Raw genomic sequence first — 22,318 nt, forward strand, 5'->3', positions numbered from 1 at the left:
GCACTTGATGCTTTTGCAGAGGTTCAGTTCCTAACACCCATATGCGGCTAACAATCATCTGTGACTACAGTTCCAAGGTGATATGATGCCCTCTTCTGGCCTTCAAGGACACTGCACACACATGGTGCACTTACATAAAAGCAAAACAGGCTGGGTGTGGTGGTGTCCACCTTTAATCCTAGCACTCAGGAGGCAGAGGCAAGTGGATTGGATCGCTATGAGTTCGAGACCAGTTTGGTCTACAAAGCAAGTCCAGGACAGCCAAGGCTACACAGAGAAACCCTGTCTCGGAAAAAAACCAAACCAAACCAAACCAAAACCAAAGAACAAAAACCAAAAAAACCATAAAGGCAAAACACTCATACACATAAAAAAAAAATCTATAAAAATAGGTTTTAAAAAAAGGTTATAAAAAGTGAGCTAAATGGGCTGGAGAGATGGCTCAGCGGTTAAGAGCACTGACTGCTCTTCCAGAGGTCATGAGTTCAATTCCCAGCAACCACATGGTGGCTCACAACCATCTATGATGTGATCTGATACTCTTCTGGCCTGCAAGTGTACATGCAGGCAGAGCTCTGTATACATAATAATAAAGAAATAATTTTTTAAAAAGTGAGCTAATGAGATGGATCAAGAGTTAAAGGCAGTGGTGGTTAGCTGGGCAGTGGTGGCACACACCTTTAATCCCAGCACTTGGGAGGCAGAGGCAGGCAGATCTCTGTGAGTTTGAGGCCAGCCTGGTCTACAGAGTGAGTGCAGGACAGCCAGGGCTACACAGAGAAACCCTGTCTCAAAAAAAAAAAATAGCAAAACCACCACCAACAAAACAGTCAAAGGCGCCTGTTATCAAACTTGACAGTCTCAATTTGACATTTGATCCCTGGAAGGTGCATGGTAGAAGGAGAGAATCAACTCCTAAGTTGTCCTCTGACCTCTGCATGTATATGTATGTGTGTGTGTATGTGTGTGTGTGTGTGTGTACATAAATACAATGTAATTTTTTTTACAATGTAAAATTTTTAAACAGTGAGAATACCTTAATGCCTCCAGAAAAGCTTTATAGGCAGGCAAAGTGTAAGAACATAAAAGTTGCACAAGTGGGGCTGGACAAGTGTCTCAGTAGTTACCAGCACTATGCTGCTCTTGCAGAGGTTCCAGGTTTGGTTTTCAATAGCCACATGTGGCTCATGGCCACCTGTAATTCCTGTCCCTGGTGATCAGATGCCGTCTTCTACCTTCCAACAGCTCCTGAACGAGCTTGGCTCGCATATACACTGGCAGGCTCACACACAGAGACATAAATAAAAAGGTAAACACATCTTTAAAAACATAGTTATACCATTCCTCAGTGGGCACTTTTATCAGCCAATAGTGTTGCCATAGAGACAGTGCAACTCCCTGGCTCAGTAGTATATTAGGTGGGTGTTGAGAGAATAGAGGTTTGGTCCTGGGTCAGAGATACTGAGATACTGAGATGTGAGAGGAGAAAATACCCCTTAGTCTCTGACTCTGGTCAAATTAGGTCTTTTCTTTCTTTCCTTCCTTCTTTCTTTCTTTCTTTCTTTTTTATTTAAGTAATTTATTCAGATTACATCTCAATTGTTATCACCTCATTTGTATCTTCCCATTTCCCTCCCTCCCTCCCTCTTTTACCCTATTCCCCTCCCCTAGGTCTGTGACAGAAGGGACCTCCTCCCCCACAGCCTGGTAGCCTGCCTACCCTTTCTCTGAGTGCCACCAGGCCTCCCCACCAAGGGGAAGTGGTCAAATAGAGGGCACCAGAGTTCATGTCAGAGTCAGTCCCTGCTCTCCACACAACTGTGGAGAACGTGCTGTCCACTGGCTAGATCTGAGTAAGGAGAAATCAGGTCTTTTCTTTGAGCCTTAGTTCACACTGAATCTTTTTCTCATCCTTTACCTTGTTTGTTTGTTTGTTTGTTTTTTGTTTTTTTGGGTGTGTGTGTGTGTGTGTGTGTGTAAGTCTATGGAAGCCAGAGGAGGATGTCACATGTCTTGATCTATCATTCCCTGTCTTACCTCCTTTTTGATAATGTCCCTCCCTGCACCTGGGCTAGGCTGGTGACATGCTCCCAGAATGCTACCTCATAGTTCTGGGATTACAGGAACACAGAATTACCTCCAGCTTGCTACATGGTTCTGAGTATTTGAACTCAGGTCTTGTGGTTGAGCAGCTTACCCATTGAGCCATCTCCACATCCTCTTGTTTTCTCCTTCCTTCCTCTCTGCCCTTGAAGGAGAATCTCACCGGCTTTCTTAGAACATCTGACAATGCACTATCTCTGCCTCTGAAGTGCTAAAATAGTGTGAGCCACCACACCTAGTGGTGTTTTGAACTAGTGTTCTAAGTACTGCACACACAGAACTATCCAGAGAAGTCCAAGTCAGTCGTCAATAATTCCATCTCTCTCTTTTTTCTTCTTTCTTTTCTTTTTTGGGTTTTTCGAGACAGGGCTTCTCTGTGTAGCCTTGGCTGTCCTAGACTCACTTTGTAGACCAGGCTGGCCTTGAACTCACAGTGATCCGCCTGCCTCTGCCTCCCAAGTGCTGAGATTAAAGGTGTGCACCACCACGCCCGGCTTAATAATTCCATATCTCAGAGACGAAACTGAGGCTCAGAAAGGTAAAGCATGGCAGGGGTGGTCAGACGCCAAAACGCTTCTAGCAATCTTGGTCATCTTCCCAGGCTTGGCCACTCCAGGAAAAGGAGGGCCAAACTGGGAGAAACGGGATTGAATGCAGGAATGGAAGCTGCTCCAGGTGGTGCCTCCTTGGTCTGGCTTCAGGGCAGATCCAACTCTAACTTCTGCCAGTTGATCCCATTCTAGCCTGAGCTCAATTTATTCCCAAAGAGCCTTGCATGAACCAAGCCAGGTCAGGTCCCTTGGCCCAGTGCCTGCAGCCCCGGAACAGATTTGCTCCACCCTCCCCATCCTGGCTTGCAGCCATGGGTCTGTCACATGGCACTTTGGTCCTCTTTGGCCTGCTTCCCTAAGGACCCAGATTTAACTCCGCCTCCCCCTTCCCACCTCTCTTCCCTAGTACCTTTGAGCAGTACCTGAAAGTGTGTGGGATCAGAGCCTTTGCTTTGTTTCGCTGGCTTGGGGCCTCAGTTTACATATCAAATGAGACCGTGCAGCTTGTTTTACCAGCCCCTGACTAGTCTTCTGAGCTTTCCATGGGTCCAGCTCCTTTTAACCACTAGAGGGTAGGGACAGAGGAGATAGGAGCCTAAGAACCCTAAGGGAGGTCCCAGAACTGTTCTGAAAGCAACTCCAGGTTCAAACTGGCCAGACGCTGGCATCTCAGAAATGCTGCTTAAAAAACCATCTGCCTCTGACCAACTGCTGATTTCAAGATCCTCTCTGGACCTCACTTGTCCCCGCTGGCAAGGGTCCTGCTGAAGACCAAAGGGCAAGCAAGCATGTTGGAGGGTATGTACTAGAACCACTGGGCCCCCTTCGCCCTTCCGAGAGCTTGCGCCCCTCAACTCCCAATCCCCAGGTCCTCAGCCGCAGGCTCCTCCTCCATTGACATCAGAGCCGCAGGCGGGCCGAGAGAGCCGAGCCCTAGCCGAGCGCCAGCGACTGAGCAAGCAGGCTGACCAGGCACGGACTCTGCGGGAGCTCCGCACCGGCCACTTCGGCCCTCGCAGCCAGCCCCGAGGCGCGGCAGCCGCAGGTACAGCTGGGGGGCGCCTTGCTCGGTGTGGCAGGGAGCTCAAACCGCAGGGTAGGAAGCCCAAGGGTGGGAGGGGCGCTTGGTCCCTGGACGGAATAGGGCTGGGCCTTTTTTCTCCCAGCTCCGTCCCAGGCCCATCAGGTGCTAAGTGACATCAAGGGATATTGAAGGGTATCAGAACAAGGTGAGGAGGGGGTCTGTGTGTGCCCGATTGTCCAAGCGCTAGGCCCGACTGTGGAAGGGCGTGGGCATTTGGAAGTGTAGATGGGGGAGGGCCTGTGAGGGGTTCCCTGAAGTAGGCATGTGCTTCAGTAGTGTGAGGATGCCTGGAATTATTTTTATTTATTTATTTATTTTTGTTTTGTTTTTTTGTTGCATTTGGTGCTTCAAGGATATACTGATGTCTGGCTTACAGGGTAGGAAGTCAGAGTTGGGGGAGGTTTTGTCCTGTTCTGAGGGTGTTTAGAGTTAGGTGGAGTTAAGGCTTGGTTTGCTGTGTAGGGCACTGAGCAGAGGAGTTGGAGGGTGCAGATAGAGAGTTGCCATGTCTGGTATGTGGGAATGGATGCCACCTTGTTCATGTGTGCATGCAATCGGTCCTGGAGTGCAAGGGGTCTGGGTGAGTGTTGTCTGGACAAACAGGTAGTGTGAGTATGAGGGTGTCTGGGAGCTGTGTATATAAACATGTGTGTTGGTGCTAGGGAGGATGCACACAATCAGGTGTCATGGTGTGCAGTGTGCTGGGTCTAACAGTCAGGTGTTTAAGTCAGGATTCATGGAAGCCCTCGGGCAGAGTGTCTGCTGCAGTGTAGAACTGTTAGGGTCAGTGCTGTCCTTCAGGTGAGTTTGCCTTGACTTCTCGAATTTACCAGTGGCTCCTTTCTCAGAAGCCTCTGGCCCTGGGATGGCTGGTCAACACTCTGGGAAAAGGTCTCATCCAGTTCTGGTCAGGATGCCCTTCCTGGAGCTATAGGGCACAAGGGGCTATTTTGGCTTTACCCTCTAATTGATTTGGGGTGTTAAGAGACTTTTCTGAATGATCCCCAGCCTAGCTTCCTACTGGAACTAAGGAGACAGCCTTTGCCCTTAGCAAGTTCAATTGGTACCATGGCTGGGTGTCTCTTGGGCAACTCCGGACTCAACCTAGCCATCTTCAACCTCAGTTTCCTATATCCACGTGATGCATGGGGAGAGGACCCACCCTCTCCTATAGTATGAGACAGAGGTCTCCAGGGAAAGGTTCAAGATAGATAAGGTCAGACCAGGAGGGGACAGATGGGTGGGACAAGGCTGCTGGGACACAGACAGGGAGTCAGGAGAGCTAGGCCTGGGGAGTTCCAGCTGTGGCTGATGTTGCCTTGGTAACAGTGAGAAGGAGCTATTTAAAAACGTGGCTGAGATATTGCTGGAAGCCCAGGCTGCCGGAAACCTGATTTCCAAGAGGCTAGGGCGTCAAAGAGGAGGAGGGAGAGGACACCCCAACCCTTCCCAGGATGGGGCTGGGGCATCACTGCTTCTGGGAATAAGGCTCCTCTTGGGAGCTAGGCTGCTTCTGTGGTTCTAACTGCTATCTTCCTTGAGGGGAGGGTTTCCTTGGGTGTTAGGATTCAGAGAAAGACTGGGGCAAAATGGAGAATAAAATGAAGGAATGCATGAATACTGAGAATTTTGTTACCAGGAATGATTTTTTTTTTCTAGGTACAAGAAATTTTCAACAAATGTTGTTGAATGAACAAATGACGGGTGAAGGCTGAATGACTGTGTCAATGAACAGATCAAGGAATGAATGCACTCACGTTGGCTGAATGGTGATTGGATACGATGCAGCTGATCCTCAGAGAGGCTAGGCCCTCTGAATCCCTCCCTCCATTTCCTTTCTAGGAGCCCTGGCTGTGGCTGGGGGGCAGTGGGCCATGCCAGGGGCAGTGGAAGGCCCCAGGTGGAAGCAGGCGGAAGACATTAGGGATATTTATGACTTCCGAGATGTTCTGGGCACGTGAGTCTCAGGGTGGAGTGGTGGTAGTGGTGGTGGTGGTGGTGGTGTGGAGTGACATCTGAGATGGTGACAGAATTGGGAAGAGCTTGATGTCGGGAGGGGCTGTGTCTGGGGTGATGCTTCCTCTGGCCAGTTGGTCAGCACTTCCCTTTTCCACAGATGAGGGCCTGTGGCAGCTTTGCCATGGTGCAGACTGGTCCAGCTTTTTGGCTTTGGCTATCAGTGGGTAGGAGGATGGGTTCCTTATGAAGAGAAGGAAGTGCAGGAGAATAGAAGAGGCTTGCTGCCAAAGCTGGGTTTGGAAACTGAGGCTGGGCATGGATGCTCTTGATGGTGGGAATCCAAACACAACGCAAACCTGGCTGCTCCTTTACAAGCTGGTCCTTGAGCCACAGATACATGACAGGCAGATGTGTATTATGCTCTTACTGAGGTTGTAGAGGCCAGAGTAGTCTGTTTTGTCTGGGGGACACTCCCTGGAGGACATGAAATAAGGGGGCTGAAAGATGAGATGGGTAGCCTTGTGCTTGTCAAAAAGAGGAAGGTAACTCAAGGCAGGGACAACAGTGCACGTAAAGGCTCAGAGATCAGGCTACCATAGAAAGAAGCAGTCTGCTGGAGCTTACAGTTAGGGCTGGGGAGGAGCTGCAGCAGTAAGAGATGGAAAGTGGGAGAGAATGCAAGGCCCTGAGAAGAGACTAAGGAAGCAAGTGTCATTCCACAGCACAGAGGAAGGCATTTAAGACAGGCCTTCGGTGCTGGAGAGATGGCTCGGCAGTTAAGAGCACTAGCTGGTTTTGCAGAGGACTAGATTCAATTCCCAGCACTGGTGGTGGCTTATAACCATCTGGAATTCCAGATTAAAGGGCTCTAATGCCCTCTCTTGACCTTTGTGGGCACCAGGTATGCATGTGGTGCGGACATACATGTAGGCATAAAGTAAAGAAATCTGGAGGAAAAAAGAAAGAAAAAGACTAGTCATAGTGTGTGGGCAAACTAGAGAGCGAAGAATGGCAACCAATGTTGTGACCACAGTCTCTACTTATCTCAGTGACTGAAATGCCACAGGGGGTGGCTTTGACTTATGACTTCTTATTCTCTCAGAGAAAGAAAATAGATGCAGAAATAATACCCTAGCAGATCCTCCATGGTCAGTGAGTGCTAGTATGAATAGATTTATTTGTTGCTAAGAGTCTGCTGCTTAAACTCACTGAGCATATAAATGGCCTGTGGACTTCGTTAAAATGCAGCATTTGATTTAGGAAGTCTGAGGTTGGTAGGACCTGAGATTCTGCATTTTAAAAATATTCTCAGGTAATGGTATGATTCTGTGAGGTTCTAAAGGGCATTAAATTACCCATAACTCAAGCAGACTTTAATAGAAAAAAAGAATCAATCAACCACACACATAATCAAGTATCAGGTTAGAGTTCAGGCCCAGTTGGCTCACATTATCAGAAAATCCCCAGCCTGGTTTCCTTTGGTTAGCTTCAGTGTGAAGCCGGCTCTCCTCAGTACTGACAAAGATGACTGCCATCCACTCCAGGTTCACATCCTACCAGCTTACTAGGAAATCGCCTCCTTAGCTGTGCCAGGAAACTAGCATGTATGTGACCAGTTATTGAGGCCAGAGGTTAGATGAGTGAAGGACTGATGTGGCCACATGGGCTACAGGCGATGAGGGAGCAAGCAAGGGAAGCTGGGGCTCTAGTTCCTCACCTTGCAAACCTCTGTCTCACAGGGGTGCCTTCTCGGAAGTGATCCTGGCAGAGGACAAGAGGACTCAGAAGCTGGTGGCCATCAAATGCATTGCAAAGAAGGCCCTGGAGGGCAAAGAAGGCAGCATGGAGAATGAGATCGCTGTGCTGCACAAGTGTGTGGGCTCTGCATTGACCCCACCCTCCTTGTTCCCCAGCTGGAGAAATCCTTTCAATTCTGGCCCTCACAGGATGAGAACTCCTACTTGGCAGGGAGTGACTGGCACAGAGCTAACCTCCCAGATGAGATTTGGGTGCCAGGGCTTGTTTATAGTGGATGAATCTGTTCACGGGGCCTCAAGGTCAACCACTCCCACAGCTCTCTACTCACTTTGGCTCCTCCAACAGTGAAGCAGACATCTATTTGCAGACCCCCTGACTAAATTAGCAACCGGCTGATAGGAAATCTGCTCATGCTGCAAAGATGATAGCAAGCATTTGCTTCTATTGCCTCCCATTTCCTATTGAACAGAGAGGAGATGGTCATTTCATGTCCCTCACTCAAGGGGCTGGGATAATAAGGCCAGCGAGGACAACAGACTTGTCCAAAGTTACACAGAAAGCCCGTGGGAGAGCCTTGTCTTTCTTATCCCTGAGATCAATTGCCTTGGTTCATTTGCTGAGCACTGACTGTATGCAAGCATTGTGCTTGCCTTATGTCATGTGATTCTTTTGTTTTGTTTTGTTTTGGGTTTTGGAGACAGGGTTTCTGTGTAGCCTTGGCTTTGTAGACCAGGCTGGCCTTGAACTCACAGAGACCCGCCCACTTCTGCCTCTAGTGCTAGGATTACAGATGTGCACCACCGCGCCCGGCTTCATGTGACTCTTTGAAGGTCTGTTGCTGGTCTTTTATAGATGAAGATGCTCAGGCTCAGAGATGTCCAGCGCCAGAACACCAGGGCTGAATTAGACATTTCCTATATTCATGTCACCTTCAGGTCAAGGAGGTTGGCAAAGGTGTAAACACCAAACACTTGGAAGCCACATTCGCATCAGAGCTGCAGAGTGAAAATGCTAGTTCCCAAGTAGCACATGACAGAGGCAGGACCTGAGTGTGGGTCTCTCTGGGTAGAGGTAGCATCTGGGCCCAGTGCTTGCTTGCTTTTCCTTTCTTACCTTCTAGCATCTGGAACCCAGTGTGTTCCAGAACCTTGGTGTCCTGCCCTGGATGCAGGTACTGGGGAGCAGTTGAACCATCCTAAGTGTAAACTACCTCATTTCTCTTTTTAGGATCAAGCACCCCAACATTGTAGCCCTGGATGACATCTATGAGAGTGGGGGCCACCTCTACCTCATCATGCAGCTGTGAGTGGCCTGTCTCTGCCTGCCCTTACTCCTCTCCCTGCTACTAGGCTCTCTTGGCCAGACTTTCCTGTCCCTTGCTGCAGGGTTTCAGGTGGAGAGCTGTTTGACCGCATTGTGGAGAAAGGATTCTACACAGAACGGGATGCCAGCCGCCTCATCTTCCAGGTGCTGGATGCTGTCAAGTACCTGCATGACCTGGGCATTGTGCACCGGGATCTCAAGGTGGGATCTGAGGGGCCTAGTGAACCATGCACGGGGGAGGGGGTGGGGGAAACTCTGCCTATCCTTTCTTGTCTGTCCTTGGCCATCTCGGCCCCTCAGCTTCCCATTTACAAAATGAACCTGTGACCCCCTAAACCAGCTCCTCTTATTCCAGCTCGGACAGCTACACATGTAGGCTGGGTTATATGTGTCTTTTTCTGATAATGAAACATCCTACTTAACTCTTTGTAGAGAACAATTGGGACAGCAAAGCTTCAGAGAAATGGATACAGGTTTACATTGAAAAACACTTCAATCAGCCGGGCGTGGTGGCACATGCCTTTAATCCCAGCACTCGGGAGGTAAAGGCAGGTGAATCACTGTGAGTTCGAGGCCAGCCTGGTCTACAAAGCAATTCCAGGACAGTCAAGGCTACACAGAGAGACCCTGTCTCAAAAAACAAACAAAAAGGAAAAAAGAAAAAGAAAGAAAGAAAAAGAAAAACAAAACACTTCAGTCCATGCCAGGTGTGCTGGCGCACGCCTGTAACCCCAGCACTTGAGGCAGAGGCAGGGAGATCTCTGTGAGTTCAAGGCCAGCCTGGTCTACATTGGGAGTTCCAGGACAGCCAGGGCCACACTGAGACATCTTATCTCAGAAAATCAAAATCAAAACAACAAAAAAGTTAATCAGTCTAGGATGGAAGGACTCTGGGATACAACAGATGTTGGTTTGAAGTCTAGCCTTGCCATGCCCAAACTGTCCCTTAGGTCAATCACTGTCTAAACAGGTCCTGTTTTCTCATCTGAAAAGTGAGCTTGTTCAGACTGGCCAGGCTGCCTACGTGGTAGGATTGAAATCAGTGTGATACTTACCCAAAGTCCAGCATAGGAATTATGGAAGTAAAATTTTTAGTGGTACTGGGGATTCTATAAGATTTCTGAGGTCTATGAGAATCCTTCCCACAGCCCCTTGGCCATGTTTTCTAGAACTTACAGCATTCTATAGAGTTTCCTTGGGCTTTCTCTGGCGGGGGTACTACTTATTTACCTAGAGCCTTATGTGTGATGCTAGGCAAGTGCATCACCTTCACTCCTAAGCCTCTTTTGTCTACCATTGCTTCTCCTTTGTTATCAATAGTTTAGGTTAGCATACAAAGCAATGGGTTTCATCACAGCATGCATCTTCATACACAGCTCTATTACACTTTGTTCCTCTCCCGTGTCCCTTCCTCTTCGGGGAGTTCCCTTCTGCTTTCTTACTATACAAATCCCATTGCTCTTTCTTCTTTGTACTTTGTATTCTGAGGCAGATTCTAAGTTGCCCAGGCTAGCCTTAACTGACTGCTGTCAAGGCAAGCCTTGGACTTCTGTTTTCTGCATCAGCCACTGGAATGACTAAAACTCAGGCCTTTGTCACCTGTTTTTGAAACACAGTTTTGTGTATGTCAGGCTGGCTTTGAGCTCAATATGCAGCTGAGAACACACTGAACTCTTGCTCTTCCTGCTTTCACCCCTCTAGTGCTGGGGCAGCAGGTATACAAACCCGTACGCTAGCTAGCTCCTGATGGACTTAGCTAGCCACAGTGGATTGTGGAGAAGCATATCTGCTGCTAGGCTCTCGCCACCTCTGACTGCCCTTCTCCTCTTTCCTACCCTCCCAGCCAGAGAACCTGCTGTACTACAGTCTGGATGAAGACTCCAAAATCATGATCTCTGACTTTGGCCTCTCCAAGATGGAGGACCCAGGCAGTGTGCTCTCTACAGCCTGTGGTACTCCAGGATACGTGGGTGAGGAGGGCCCTAAGTTGGGCCTGGGGATAAGGAAGCAGGAACTGCAGGGCAGACATTTGTCATCACCATGTCCCCTTCCCTCCACAGCCCCTGAAGTCCTGGCCCAGAAGCCGTACAGCAAGGCAGTGGACTGCTGGTCCATAGGGGTCATTGCCTATATCCTGTAAGTTGGGGTAGGGTTAAGATGGCCTGTGGCTAGAGTTGTCCTTTCTGCTTTCCCCCCTCCTTCTATACAGTTACATTTAGCAGATAAATACTAGCAGATAGGGGTCCAGAGAGATGGCTCAGCAGTAAAGAGCAATTGCTGCTTTTTCAGAGGACCCAGGTTCAACTCCCAGCACCCATCCACATGGTGGCTCACAAACATCTATAACTCCAGTTCCAGGGGATCTGATGCCTTCTTTTGGTCTCTATGGGTACCACGCACACATCACACATAATGCATAGACTTACATGTAGGAAAAATACCCATATACATAAAAACAAATAAGCAAAAAAGCCAGCAGGCTTTACTTAATAGATACCATGTTTCCAGCACTGCAGGAGCACTGAGGATTTAGCAGAAAATAAACCAAGCCAAGCCGGGTGTGGTGGCACATGCCTGTAATCCCAGCACTTGGAAGGCAGAGGCAGGCAGATCACTGTGAATTTGAGACTAGCCTGGTCTACAAGAGTTCAGGACAGCCAAGATAACACAGAGAAAGCCTACAGAGTGAGTCCAGGATAGCCAAGGCTACACAGAGAAACTCTGTCTCAAACAACCAACCCCCCCCAAAAAAAACCCAAAAGCCAAAAACAACAAAAAAGGTTGATATGTAGAATCAATGAGTAAATAAATCTATAAAACTGTGGCACTTGGTAAAATCAGTGCAAATACAATCACGCAGGAAAAGGGAGATGGGGACAGATGTCATTTCAGATAGTGGAGGGCCCTTCATGGAGGTAACATCTGACTAGTTTTTTTTAGAGATTTATTTATTATTATGTGTACAGTGCTCTGCCTGCATGTACACCTGCCGGCCAGAGGAGTGCATCAGATCACATTATAGATGGTTTGTGAGCCATCATGTGGTTGCTGGGAATTGAACTCAAGACCTTTGTAAGAGCAGACAGTGCTCTTAACCTCTGAGCCATCTCTCCAGTCCCCCTAACTAGCTTTTGAATGATGTAAAGGATCCAAATATTTTAGGTGTGGGAAGAATGCCAAACACAAAGGTCCTTGAACAGCATGTTCAAAGGACAGAAGGAAGGCCAGGACTGTCGGATGGAAGTGAAGGAGACACAGAACTGTGTGTGGTCTGTTGACTCTTGCACTGCCTCAAAGCTCCATCTCTAAGCCAATAAGTATTCCTAAAGCTGACATGAGGATGGTTTCTCTCTGCCTAGGCTCTGTGGCTACCCGCCCTTCTATGATGAAAATGATGCCAAACTCTTTGAACAGATCTTGAAGGCCGAGTATGAGTTTGACTCTCCTTATTGGGATGACATCTCTGACTCTGGTACTTGGGTCTTTGCCTTCTTGCCTGGGCCCTCTTCAGGGGCCTTCTTCACCTGCTCTGGGGTCTCCTCACTGCCTCTCCAGGTCTCAGACTAACAGCTGAAGTCATATGTCTTACCTAATCTGAGAGATCTGTAGGCATTTATTCAGTCTTCAAACATAGCATTACAAAGATACCTCCCTTAGCTGGCCAGTGGTGGTGCACAACTTTAATCCCAGCACCCGGGAGACAGAGGCAGGTGGATCGCTGTGAGTTCGAGGCTAGCCTGCTCTACAAAGTGAGTCCAGGACAGCCAAGGCTACACAGAGAAACCCTGTCTTGAAAAAAAAAAAAAAGTCCCACTTCCCCTAAGGCTTACTGATGCCCTGAGGCTTAAATAACATAAATATGTTCATGTCTCAGGTAGGGACCAGTGTGTGATAGCTGCACAGCTCACATTAGTGTGAGCACACTGAGTGGATTCTTCTGTAAATATGTTCTCAAAGGAGGCAGTGAGAAGGCTCGGGTGTGGGGTGGTGTGTTAGGGGACTGGGCCCTTTTCCTGCTTTGTTGCCAGGTGAGATGTGAGGGAATGAGCACTGTCTTGGGGTGTCCACAGGCATGGTCACGCTGTATCTTTGCTTTTGTCTTGCGGCTTTAGCCAAAGATTTCATACGGCACTTGATGGAGAAAGACCCGGAGAAGAGATTCACCTGTGTGCAGGCCTTGCAGCACCCATGGTGAGAGCTCCCAATCCAAACTATGTATTAGGGTGGGACCTGGGAGCCCAGGCCTGGCCTCAGCCCCACCCTGCATATACCCTGCTCCTAGGATTGCAGGAGACACAGCTCTGGATAAGAATATCCACCAGTCAGTGAGTGAGCAGATCAAGAAGAACTTTGCCAAGAGCAAGTGGAAGGTCAGCATACACCCCTAACCCTGGGTGCTCCCCAGACTCAATGTGCACAGTACCACACAGTACCACGCGCATGCAGGACCTGCCCAGGGAGGCTTTCCAAAGAATCTCACTCAACAAAGGCTCCTTGACCCCTAAAGTCTGGAGAGGGTCACTGAGCACCATCTTTAGAGGGACAGTCTACTTTCCAGGACTTATATGATACAGCCCATGGGACCCAAGAAGGTGTCCACAGACCTGTCAGTTGACTAGTAATTAACCAGGCATAGAGAATACGCCTGAGGCAGAGGGAAAGCGGGTACAAAGAGGCCAGGGTAAGCCTGCTGGATTAGAGGGGCTGAAAGAACTAAGGGAATGGAGTGTCAAGAGGCCAGGCTGGAGAAGCTGGAGAGGTTGGGCCACTGAGCTGCTTGCCTGCTGCAATGCGGCATCCACCTGTTGTAATGGATGATCCCAGAAAGACTGAAAGCAGGAGCTCGTCTGAGGATGGGCTTTCAGGATACAGAGACGGCAAGGAGGGAAGCCTGGGATGCAGCATATGGAGGGGCTTGACTCAGCAGCAGCAAGAGGAACACAGGAGTGGTTTGAAAACAGGAGGTGGCCAGGTGTGGTGGCACACGCCCTTAATCCCAGCACTCGGGAGGCAGAGGCAGGAGGATTGCTGTGAGTTCAAAGCCAGCCTTGTCTATAAGTGAGGACAAAAAGAAAGAAAACAGGAGGTAGCCTCACAGGAAACAAAGATGGAAGGCACGTTGAGGGAGTGAGATGTCAAGGGCAGCCCAACCTTTTGGTTGGGAAAAAAGTGGACAATGGTACCATAACCGTGGTAATGATCCTAGTGACAGAAACAAGTCTTGAAGAAGCAGTTTTAAGTTTTGTACATGGTCAACTTGAGAGGCATATAGGAGGGATCCAAGATGGCTCAGTGGTTAAAAGCATTGGCTGCTCTTCCAGAGGACCCAGGCTCAATTCCTAGCACTCACATGGCAGCTCACAACGGTCCCTAACTCCAGGGGATCCAACACCTTCACACAGATTTATGTGCAGGCCAAAAAAAAAAAAAAGTCCTCATAAACAACAACAGCAAGAACAAAAGAGAGGCATATAGGACATAGGTGAATAAACTATAAAATGAGAGAAACAAGTATGTAAATTACTTAACCTTTCTGCACCTCAGTTTCATTCTCTGAAATTAATGCCACTTGAAGATGGTAAAGATAAAGACTTCAAGGACAGCCTGCCTGGGCTACATGAGATTTTTGTCTCAAAAAGTGTGTGTGTGTGTGTATGTGTATGTGTGTACGCGCATGTGTGCATGTGTGTTGAATACGGAGCTCAGTTGCTTGTCTAGTACATATGAAACCCTGGGTGTGGTGGCAGCAGGATTCAGGAGAAGGAGGTAGAATTGGAGGAGAGCCAACATACAGGAGAACCCACCTTAAAAGACATCAGTGATGTCAATAGTGCTTGCCAGAGCTGAGTGCAGTAATGCACACACTGAGTCCAGCACTTGGCAGTCAGAGGCAGGCAGCTCTCTGTGGGTCCCAGAACAGCCAGTGCGACATAGTGAGCCCGTCTCCCACCATCAAGCAAACAAACATGCTTCTTGTCCCTGCTGTGTAGCACACATATGCTCGGAATCCCAGCACTTTGGATGCTGAGGTGCAGCTACACAGCAAGACTGTCTAAAAAGTGAAATGATACAAGAGTGCTGCTGCAGAGAATTTAATGAAGATTGAATGAATGAACAACCATGCAATGTCCTCAGAGCTGTGTTGGTACATGTTTGTTACATGAATATGAATTAGTTTTACTTTTCTTTGTACACCTTTTGTATATGTGCTGTATGTATAGTTTAGTAAGGCCGTACCGGGGTTTCTGGAGAGAACTTAGAGAGTCACTAAGTAACATCTGAATGGCAATAGCAGAATCACTGCAAGACGCCTATTGCTGACCCCTGCCCTTGAGGCCCCTTTTCAGCAATCCCCTCCCCTCTTTCCACAGCAAGCTTTCAATGCCACGGCTGTGGTTCGGCACATGAGGAAGCTGCAGCTGGGCACCAGCCAGGAGGGGCAGGGACAGACAGCTAGCCACGGAGAACTGCTGACACCCACAGCGGGGGGTAAGAGCCAGGGTGTGGAAGGGCATAGGTGGTCCCTGACGCACAAGGCTGGAGCTGGAGCCTCCTCCACAGCCACCCTTGCCCTTTCCTCCCTCACAGGGCCAGCAGCTGGCTGTTGCTGCCGAGACTGCTGTGTGGAGCCAGGCTCGGAACTGCCCCCAGCACCACCCCCAAGCTCTAGGGCCATGGATTGAACATCAAGGAAGTCGGGGTTTCTTTCATGGGAGGGGTTGGGGATAGCCTGCTTCCTCCTCAGCCTAGAACTGGGGAGTTTCTTACCCCATATCGCCTCACCCCTTCCCTCTCACACTTCACTGCGTTTTCCATACAAATGTTTCTATTTTATTGCTCCTTCTTGTAATAAAGGGAAGATAAAACAAGACAGTTCTGTTTCTTCAAATAGCTTCCTTGTCCCTTGTTGTATAAACTGACAGCTTGATTTAGGGTGCTGGCTTCTGAGGTAGGAGGAGTAAGCCTTCCTGACAGGAGATTGGGTGGGGACGGGGGAGAGAAGTGGAGAACAAAGGGAAAGATCCATGACACCTTTTGTCCCACCTAGCCTTCTGGCCTCTTAGATTCCTTTCTGCGTTTTGCTGGTGGCCCCTGAGGCTGGTTTGGTTGGTGCAGGTCAGCACTGAACAGCACCTATCAGGAGGAGGGCATGCTGAGGCCAGGGCTGGGGGTCAATGCAGAATACTTGGGGAGGTGGTGGGAGTGGGAGTCATGAGAACATGTGGCTGAAGAGTGCAGGGGTCAGGCACGGCTGAGGGACAAGTCCTTTAGGGTCCGGGCTGGGTATACTTACTGCTTGGGCCCAGCCAGCATAAGGTCCCCACAGATTCCGGAAGAAGTTTCCTAAATTAGAAGTGAGGAGACTATGTTAATTTCCCCACATACCCTTTATCCACAGAGATGGGAATTGTGGGAGAGATGATTAAACATGCAGGGGTTCCCCACCCTCAGCCCAATGCCCCAGCACTATACACTCTCCTCACCCAGTTCTTTGTTCGCCACAGGGCTCGGGCCCTTAGCCTGGGATGTCCTAGGGTGCCAGCCATAATCACGCTGGGCAATCTGCCACACATGGACGTCCACAGGCACAGCCTGGGGTTTGTCAAGGGCCATTAAGCAGACGCAGTCAGCCACCTTTGACAAAGAGAGAACTGTTGTGGAGGAATGGCAGAATCTGGCCAGCATCCAAAGCCATCTGCTTCCTCCTTCCTCTAAGGTAGTCCTAGTCTTGCATTCTCGACTGAGAGTCAGTATGCAGTAGTTACTCATTACTTCCAAAAATAGCTCCAAGAAGACTTGTTCCTGAGTGAACATCTGTGTGGGCTGTGCATACTCTCATATAACCTGGGGAGAAGATATGACCATACTCTTCACAGATAAGAAAACCAGGGCTCTCAAAGGTAAAAAGTGTCTTGACTAAAATCACACAGCAGAAATTAGGCAATACCAAGATTTAATGCCAATCCATTAATAATTCTTTAAGTCAATAGGGCTGAAGATATGACTCAGCAGTTAAGAACACTGGCTGCTCTTCCAGAAGACCTTGGTTCAATTTTCAGCACCCACATGGTGGCTCACAACTATCTATAACACCAGAGGCTCTGGCACCTTCTTATGGCCGCCTTGAGCCATGCATGCAAGTGGTGTACAAACATACAAGCAGGCAAAATACATATACACACAAAATTTTTTTTAAATTTCAAAATTATTTAAATAAAAATCCATTTAAAATTTTAAAAATTGAGCCAGGCAATGGTGACACATGTCATTAATCCCAGTACTCAGGAGGCAGAGGCAGGCAGATCTCTGAGTTTAAGGTTGGCCTGGTCTACAGAGCAAGTACCAGGACAGCCAAGGTTACACAGAGAAACTCTGTCTTGAAAAACCAACCCCAGCTGGGCGTGGTGTCGCACACCTTTAATCCCAGCACTAGGGAAGCAGAGGCAGGTGGATCGCTGTGAGTTCGAGGCCAGCCTAGTCTACAAAGCGAGTCCAGGACAGCCAAAGCTACAAAGAGAAACCCTGTCTCGAAAAACAAAAACAAAAATGAAAAACCTACTGGGCGTGGTGGTGCAGGCCTATAATCCAGCACTCAGGAGGCAGAGGCAGGCGGGTCTCTGTGAGTTCGAGGCCAGCCTGGTCTACAAAGGGAGTCTTATCTGTGCTTCAGAAGTTGGTTCTCTCCTGTACGCTTAGGTGTGCCATGATTCCACCTCTCCTACTCTCAGCGTGGGTGAGGAAGCCTCGTCCTACCTCTCTGGGGCCTCACCTTGGTGCCCACTCCGGGCAGGGTGCAGAGAGCCTTGTGAGCTTCTTCATAAGAGGCCACTCGAAGTTGCTGCAGCCAAGCCAGCCCACCTTGCTCTTCGAGGATGGCTTTGGCACTGGCACTTACATAGCGGGCACGGTACCCCAGGCCCAACTTCCTGAGGTGAGCCTCTACTTCTGGAGCTGTGGGAGTGGAGAGGGATGGAAGGGTCAGATGCCCTCAGTTTGTTCCTGTCCTCAGGTTAGTGTATAAGATCCCCCACCACAATGCTTTTCTAGGCACATCTTCCCTATTTACTGTCCTCTAGGAGTCAGTGGACACTTGGCTATGAACAGGAAAACAGTCAAGGCCTGAGTTCTGCCCCATAAACCACCGCCTGGACCTGAGTGCTACGATTAAAGGCATGTGCCACCACGCCTGGCCATATAAAATTCTTTTAAAAATTGATGAATACAGCCGGGCGGTGGTGGCGCACACCTTTAATCCCAGCACTCGGGAGGCAGAGGCAAGTGGATTGCTGTGAGTGCGAGGCCAGCCTGGTCTACAAAGCGAGTCCAGGACAGCCAAGGCTATACAGAGACCCTGTCTTGAAAAACAAACAAACAAAAAATTGAAGAATACACCTGACATTGGTCTCTGACTTCCACAACCACATGCATGTATGCACTTGCACACATACATGTACACACGACTTACCTACTCATCCATCAACCCACCCCTCCAACACAAAGACAAGGGCATGATGGGATACGGTCTTTCACTCAGGTATGGGACAGTGCCCATGTCCTTAAATTTGTTCCTTTTCGAAGCCTCGTAATTAACTTACTCACCCCCAAACCCTTCTAAATAGAAACCGGCATTCCCATTCTATAAACAATTTAAACCAATCTTAGAGAGGCAAATGAATTCCTTGAACACTTATGATTATTAAGCCAAGAGCAGAGACTCAATACCTCTCTTAGCACCAAAAAACAACGCAAGGCAGGCTCCCCGTTACTCAGTAAGCATTCGTCTAGCTTGGTCCCTGTATCTGCTAACCAATATACTTGCCTCACAGGGCAAGTGAGCTGGGCTCACTAAAGTGACAGCAGCTTAAAATTCCCACTTATTTTCTATGCGGGATGCAGGATTTGTCTCCCTTTATTCAGTCCTCCTGAGTGTGACAGGATATGTAACATTCATTTCCATTTCACAGGTTCAGAACTGAAGCACCCAGATGCTAAATAACACACGTAAGCATCAGAGCTAGGATTCAGATGCCGACAGTCTGTCTCAGATCTTATGCCTGCAACCCTCAACTACTGAGCGCTGTGTACAGATGTTTCTCTCACAAGCTTCTGAATATACTGACAAACAGCCAACTAGTGAGGTGCTGATATTTCAGGGACAAGATCTGAAGATGAGTTGGATCAAACCACACATAGTGGTTCTGGATGGAGACAGTGTTTGGGATGGTGGGAAGCTTGGAGGCAGGAGATGGTAGCTTGGAGTAGGTCTTGCTGTCCAAATGCTGAATTCTGGGGACCCACCTACTCACCAGCCAGGGCCTGTAGGCTTGGGAAGCCATGGTAAGTGACATGATCAAGCTGAATGAGGCGAGGACCATACGCCTGGCATAGCCTTTCCACCATACCACTGATTCGAGCAATGTTGTTGTTGGAAGAACAGATGAAAGAGAATAGGCATTCGGTGGGGTCTTGTCTCAGCAGTCTCACACCTGAAAAGCAGAAGGCTACGGGTAGGAGACATGCCTGTTTTAGGATTGGCTTCCTTGAATCCCTCTAAGTCAGATACTACACTTTGAAGCTCCAGGGAAACCCAGAAGTATAATAGACTGCTCTTGTAGAGAAATCAACACTAGACCTCTCCTGTCTTGTGGTTTAAAAAAAAAAAAAAAAAAAAGAGGCTATAAACTGAACACCACACGAACAGGGCCTTTTGTCCATTTTTATCCTTCCCCAGTCAAAGAAAAAATGTGATTTTGCATATATGACAGAATGAATGTCATCACCTGCTCCAGGACACATAGTCAGGATGAGGTCCCATATTTTTATCACTTTGCTGTGATGATCACCATCACTATAATATCAACAGCAATGTGCTAAGTACTAGTCTAAGCACTTTAATACTTGAACTTTGTTATTATCATGTCTATGTGAGTGTGGGCATTAAATTTAGATCATCAGGCTTGCATGACAAGTCACTTTATCTGCTGAGCTATTTCCTTGGCCCTATATCTGCATTTACAGAGGGCAAACTGAATCACAGAGATGTAACTTAACAAATGTAGGGGTTGGAGAGATGGCTCAGTGGTTAAGAGTGTCGCCTGCTCTTCCGAAAGTCCTGAGTTCAATTCCCAGCAACTACATAGTGGTTCACAACCATCTGTAATGTGATTTGATGCCCTCTTCTGGCCTACAGGTGTAGGTGCAGACAGAATACTGTATACATAATAATAAATAAATAAATCTTAAAAAAAAAAAAAAAAAGAGGGCTGGAGAGATGGCTCAGAGGTTAAGAGCACTATCTGCTCTTCCAAAGGTCCTGAGTTCAATTCCCAGCAACCACATGGTGGCTCTCAACCATCTATAATGAGATCTGGTGCCCTCTTCTGGTGGGCAAGTGTACATGTAGGCAGAGCACTGTGTACATAATAAATAAACAAATCTTTAAAAACAAAAACAAAAGTACACCAACACTTGGGAGGCAGAGGCAGGTGGATCTGTGTGAGTTCTAGGTCAGTCTGATCTACAAAGCGAGTCTAGGACAGCCAAGGCTATTACCCTGTCTCGAAAAACCAAACCAAACTAAAAAACAAAACAAAACACCAAATGTACCAAAGACATCATTCCTGCCTTTTGTACTCACCTTGGAATTTCTCAGCCACTTTTTGGAAGTGGGAGTCCGCAGAAGCCCAATGGCTATACAGCTGACCCAGGCTGACATCCAGCTGAAAGTACTTATGTAAGGCTCGCAGCTCCTCCAGGGTGGGCCTGCCGACCTGGCCCTTGTCTCCTCGGTACACGGTGCAATAGAGCTGCTCCTCGGTCTGAGTCAGTGTCCATACTTGATCTGCCAGCACGCCACTCCAGTGCGCAGGGCTTTGCTCCCACCACCTGAGCACTCCAGTAGACAGCCCTTGCACTCAGTTACCCATCTTGCACTCTTTAAGGTCCCTCCTGTCTTACAAATGTCCCATCCATAAACTCACTAGTCATAAATAAAAGTAGTATGTTTTTCATCTTTAAAAAAAAAAGTGGTACTGGGGATTGAACCCAGAGCCCTGTGCATCATGAAAAGCAAGCACTCTTTAATACGGAGCTACATCCCCCAGCTTTCCCATTTATTTTTTTTTCCCCTCTTCTGAATGGTCCTCATAAGCCTGCACCCTCATCACCTGTATTTCTAAAAGGAGGTAACAGGCTAACCATCGGTGCTTATACTCCAAAGAATACTCTAATCCATCACTCCCAGCATCCCTGGTGGGTAGCATTGAGGAGTCAGCCTTCTAGGGCAGTCACTCACCGGAAGGACTGTCCAGAAGCTAAAACTAGGTCCAGACGCAGCTCGGAACGTGGACAGGGGATAGAAGCCCAGAGGGCCGGGCTGGAGGTTAGGGTGCGATGCCTCATGCTGCTAGGCAGACAGGGACGGAATAACGTACGAATTGCAGTCTCTGGCCCATCACAGCCCAGTCCGCCCAGTCCCCAACCTTTCCGCGTCCTAAGGCCTAAGTCGCAAGTGACCACGCCCACCCAGACTGTAGCACCAATGAGGTGTAAGGCCCATCCCTGTTTGAGCCTCCCTCTTGTCGTAACCCAGCCTCCTGCAAATTACGAAGGCCCCACTCCGCCCACTCTGCTTTTCTGTAAAACAGGCCCCTCCTCTTCCTCCAGACATGACACCGCCTCCAGAGCCTTCCGGCGTGCGCCTCCTTCTTTTGCGAGGCCGTCGAGGTTTTGGAAAGGCGCGCCAACGCGGGTCTTCCGGGTCCCATCTTATTGTCACCGGAAGTAGATCCTAGCCCCCGCTTATTTGACCGGAGAGGTAGCCAATCCGAGGAGAAAGTGAGAGGCACCAATGAGAACTCGGGTATGGCGGAGTGGGCGGGTCTGTGTGAGGCGCCGTAGCGGTTGGCCTGCGGGCCTCGCTGCTGGCGATTGGCCGCCCGCTTCTTTGCTCTGCCGTCCCACCTCAGGGCTTTCGGTGTGATCTCAGGGCCTGCGACTTCTCTGGCTGGCCCGCACCGGAGCCACATCCTTGCAGGGCATGTTGGTTCACGCCCGTCGTCCCAGCACTCGGTAGGCAGAGGCGGGAGGCACGTTTGAGGCTTAAGTAGGCTGGGCTACATGGCGAGACCCTGTCTCAAGAAAGAAACCAAAAGAACCTCATCTTCCCTTACTCAAGCATTTCTCCACCTAGGCTCTTCTGAGGCAGTGAGCCAGTCCCAGAAGATCCTTTCAGTGCTGTCCTCCCCACCTCCTGCCATGTGGCCCCGAGTGCGCCATCTCGGGCTTCCACCCAGGCTTCAGAGGCCAGCCTCAGGTTTGTCAGGCTCAGTTAGAGGCCGCGGCCGCGCTGCCTCCCCAGCCTGAGCGCGGCCCTCAGTACACCCTACCTATCTTCTACCCCTACGCCGCGTAGAGCGAGCCTGGGTACGGGCTGTGTGTGGTTCCCATACCGACCGTCTACGGACCAATTACCAGCACCAGCCAGCATGATCCAAAAAATATTGTATCTTAATTTTCTTGAAGATTTAAAAGAAAAAAA

The 22,318-nt window shown here is 48.9% G+C and overlaps 2 protein-coding genes across 7 annotated transcripts; one reads left to right on the plus strand and one right to left on the minus strand.

Annotated features, from left to right (window-relative positions):
* Positions 1–3,483: 3,483 nt before the first annotated feature.
* Positions 3,484–15,647, plus strand: CAMK1 (calcium/calmodulin dependent protein kinase I). 2 transcript variants are annotated; one of them, XM_084765905.1, is made up of 12 exons: positions 3,484–3,699; positions 5,581–5,695; positions 7,437–7,568; positions 8,683–8,757; positions 8,841–8,979; positions 10,622–10,748; positions 10,839–10,914; positions 12,138–12,250; positions 12,891–12,969; positions 13,061–13,148; positions 15,150–15,267; positions 15,367–15,647. In XM_084765905.1, exons 2-12 carry the CDS (start codon positions 5,613–5,615, stop codon positions 15,459–15,461), a joined length of 1,125 nt encoding a protein of 374 aa, XP_084622031.1. In that variant the 5' UTR covers positions 3,484–3,699; positions 5,581–5,612; the 3' UTR covers positions 15,462–15,647. The 2 variants fall into 2 exon arrangements, with proteins under 2 accessions (XP_084622031.1, XP_084622030.1); XM_084765904.1 differs by lacking the exons at positions 3,484–3,699; positions 5,581–5,695; positions 7,437–7,568 and adding an exon at positions 7,601–7,754.
* OGG1 (8-oxoguanine DNA glycosylase) lies at positions 15,587–21,325 on the minus strand. Of its 5 annotated transcripts, none has more exons than XM_084765900.1 (7): positions 21,074–21,325; positions 20,417–20,664; positions 19,086–19,265; positions 17,549–17,730; positions 16,263–16,413; positions 16,073–16,122; positions 15,587–15,912 (listed from the first exon to the last, which is right to left on the minus strand). In XM_084765900.1, the coding sequence occupies exons 1-7, from the start codon at positions 21,178–21,180 to the stop codon at positions 15,823–15,825; spliced, it is 1,008 nt and encodes a 335-aa protein (XP_084622026.1). In that variant the 5' UTR covers positions 21,181–21,325; the 3' UTR covers positions 15,587–15,822. The 5 variants fall into 5 exon arrangements, with proteins under 5 accessions (XP_084622026.1, XP_084622025.1, XP_084622028.1 ...); XM_084765899.1 differs by having other exon boundaries at positions 19,086–19,280; XM_084765902.1 differs by lacking the exon at positions 16,263–16,413.
* Between the last annotated feature and the right edge of the window lie 993 nt (positions 21,326–22,318).

This window comes from Acomys minous (assembly GCF_964271855.1).
Source record: "Acomys minous genome assembly, chromosome: 17".
Classification (NCBI taxonomy): Eukaryota; Metazoa; Chordata; class Mammalia; order Rodentia; family Muridae; genus Acomys; species Acomys minous.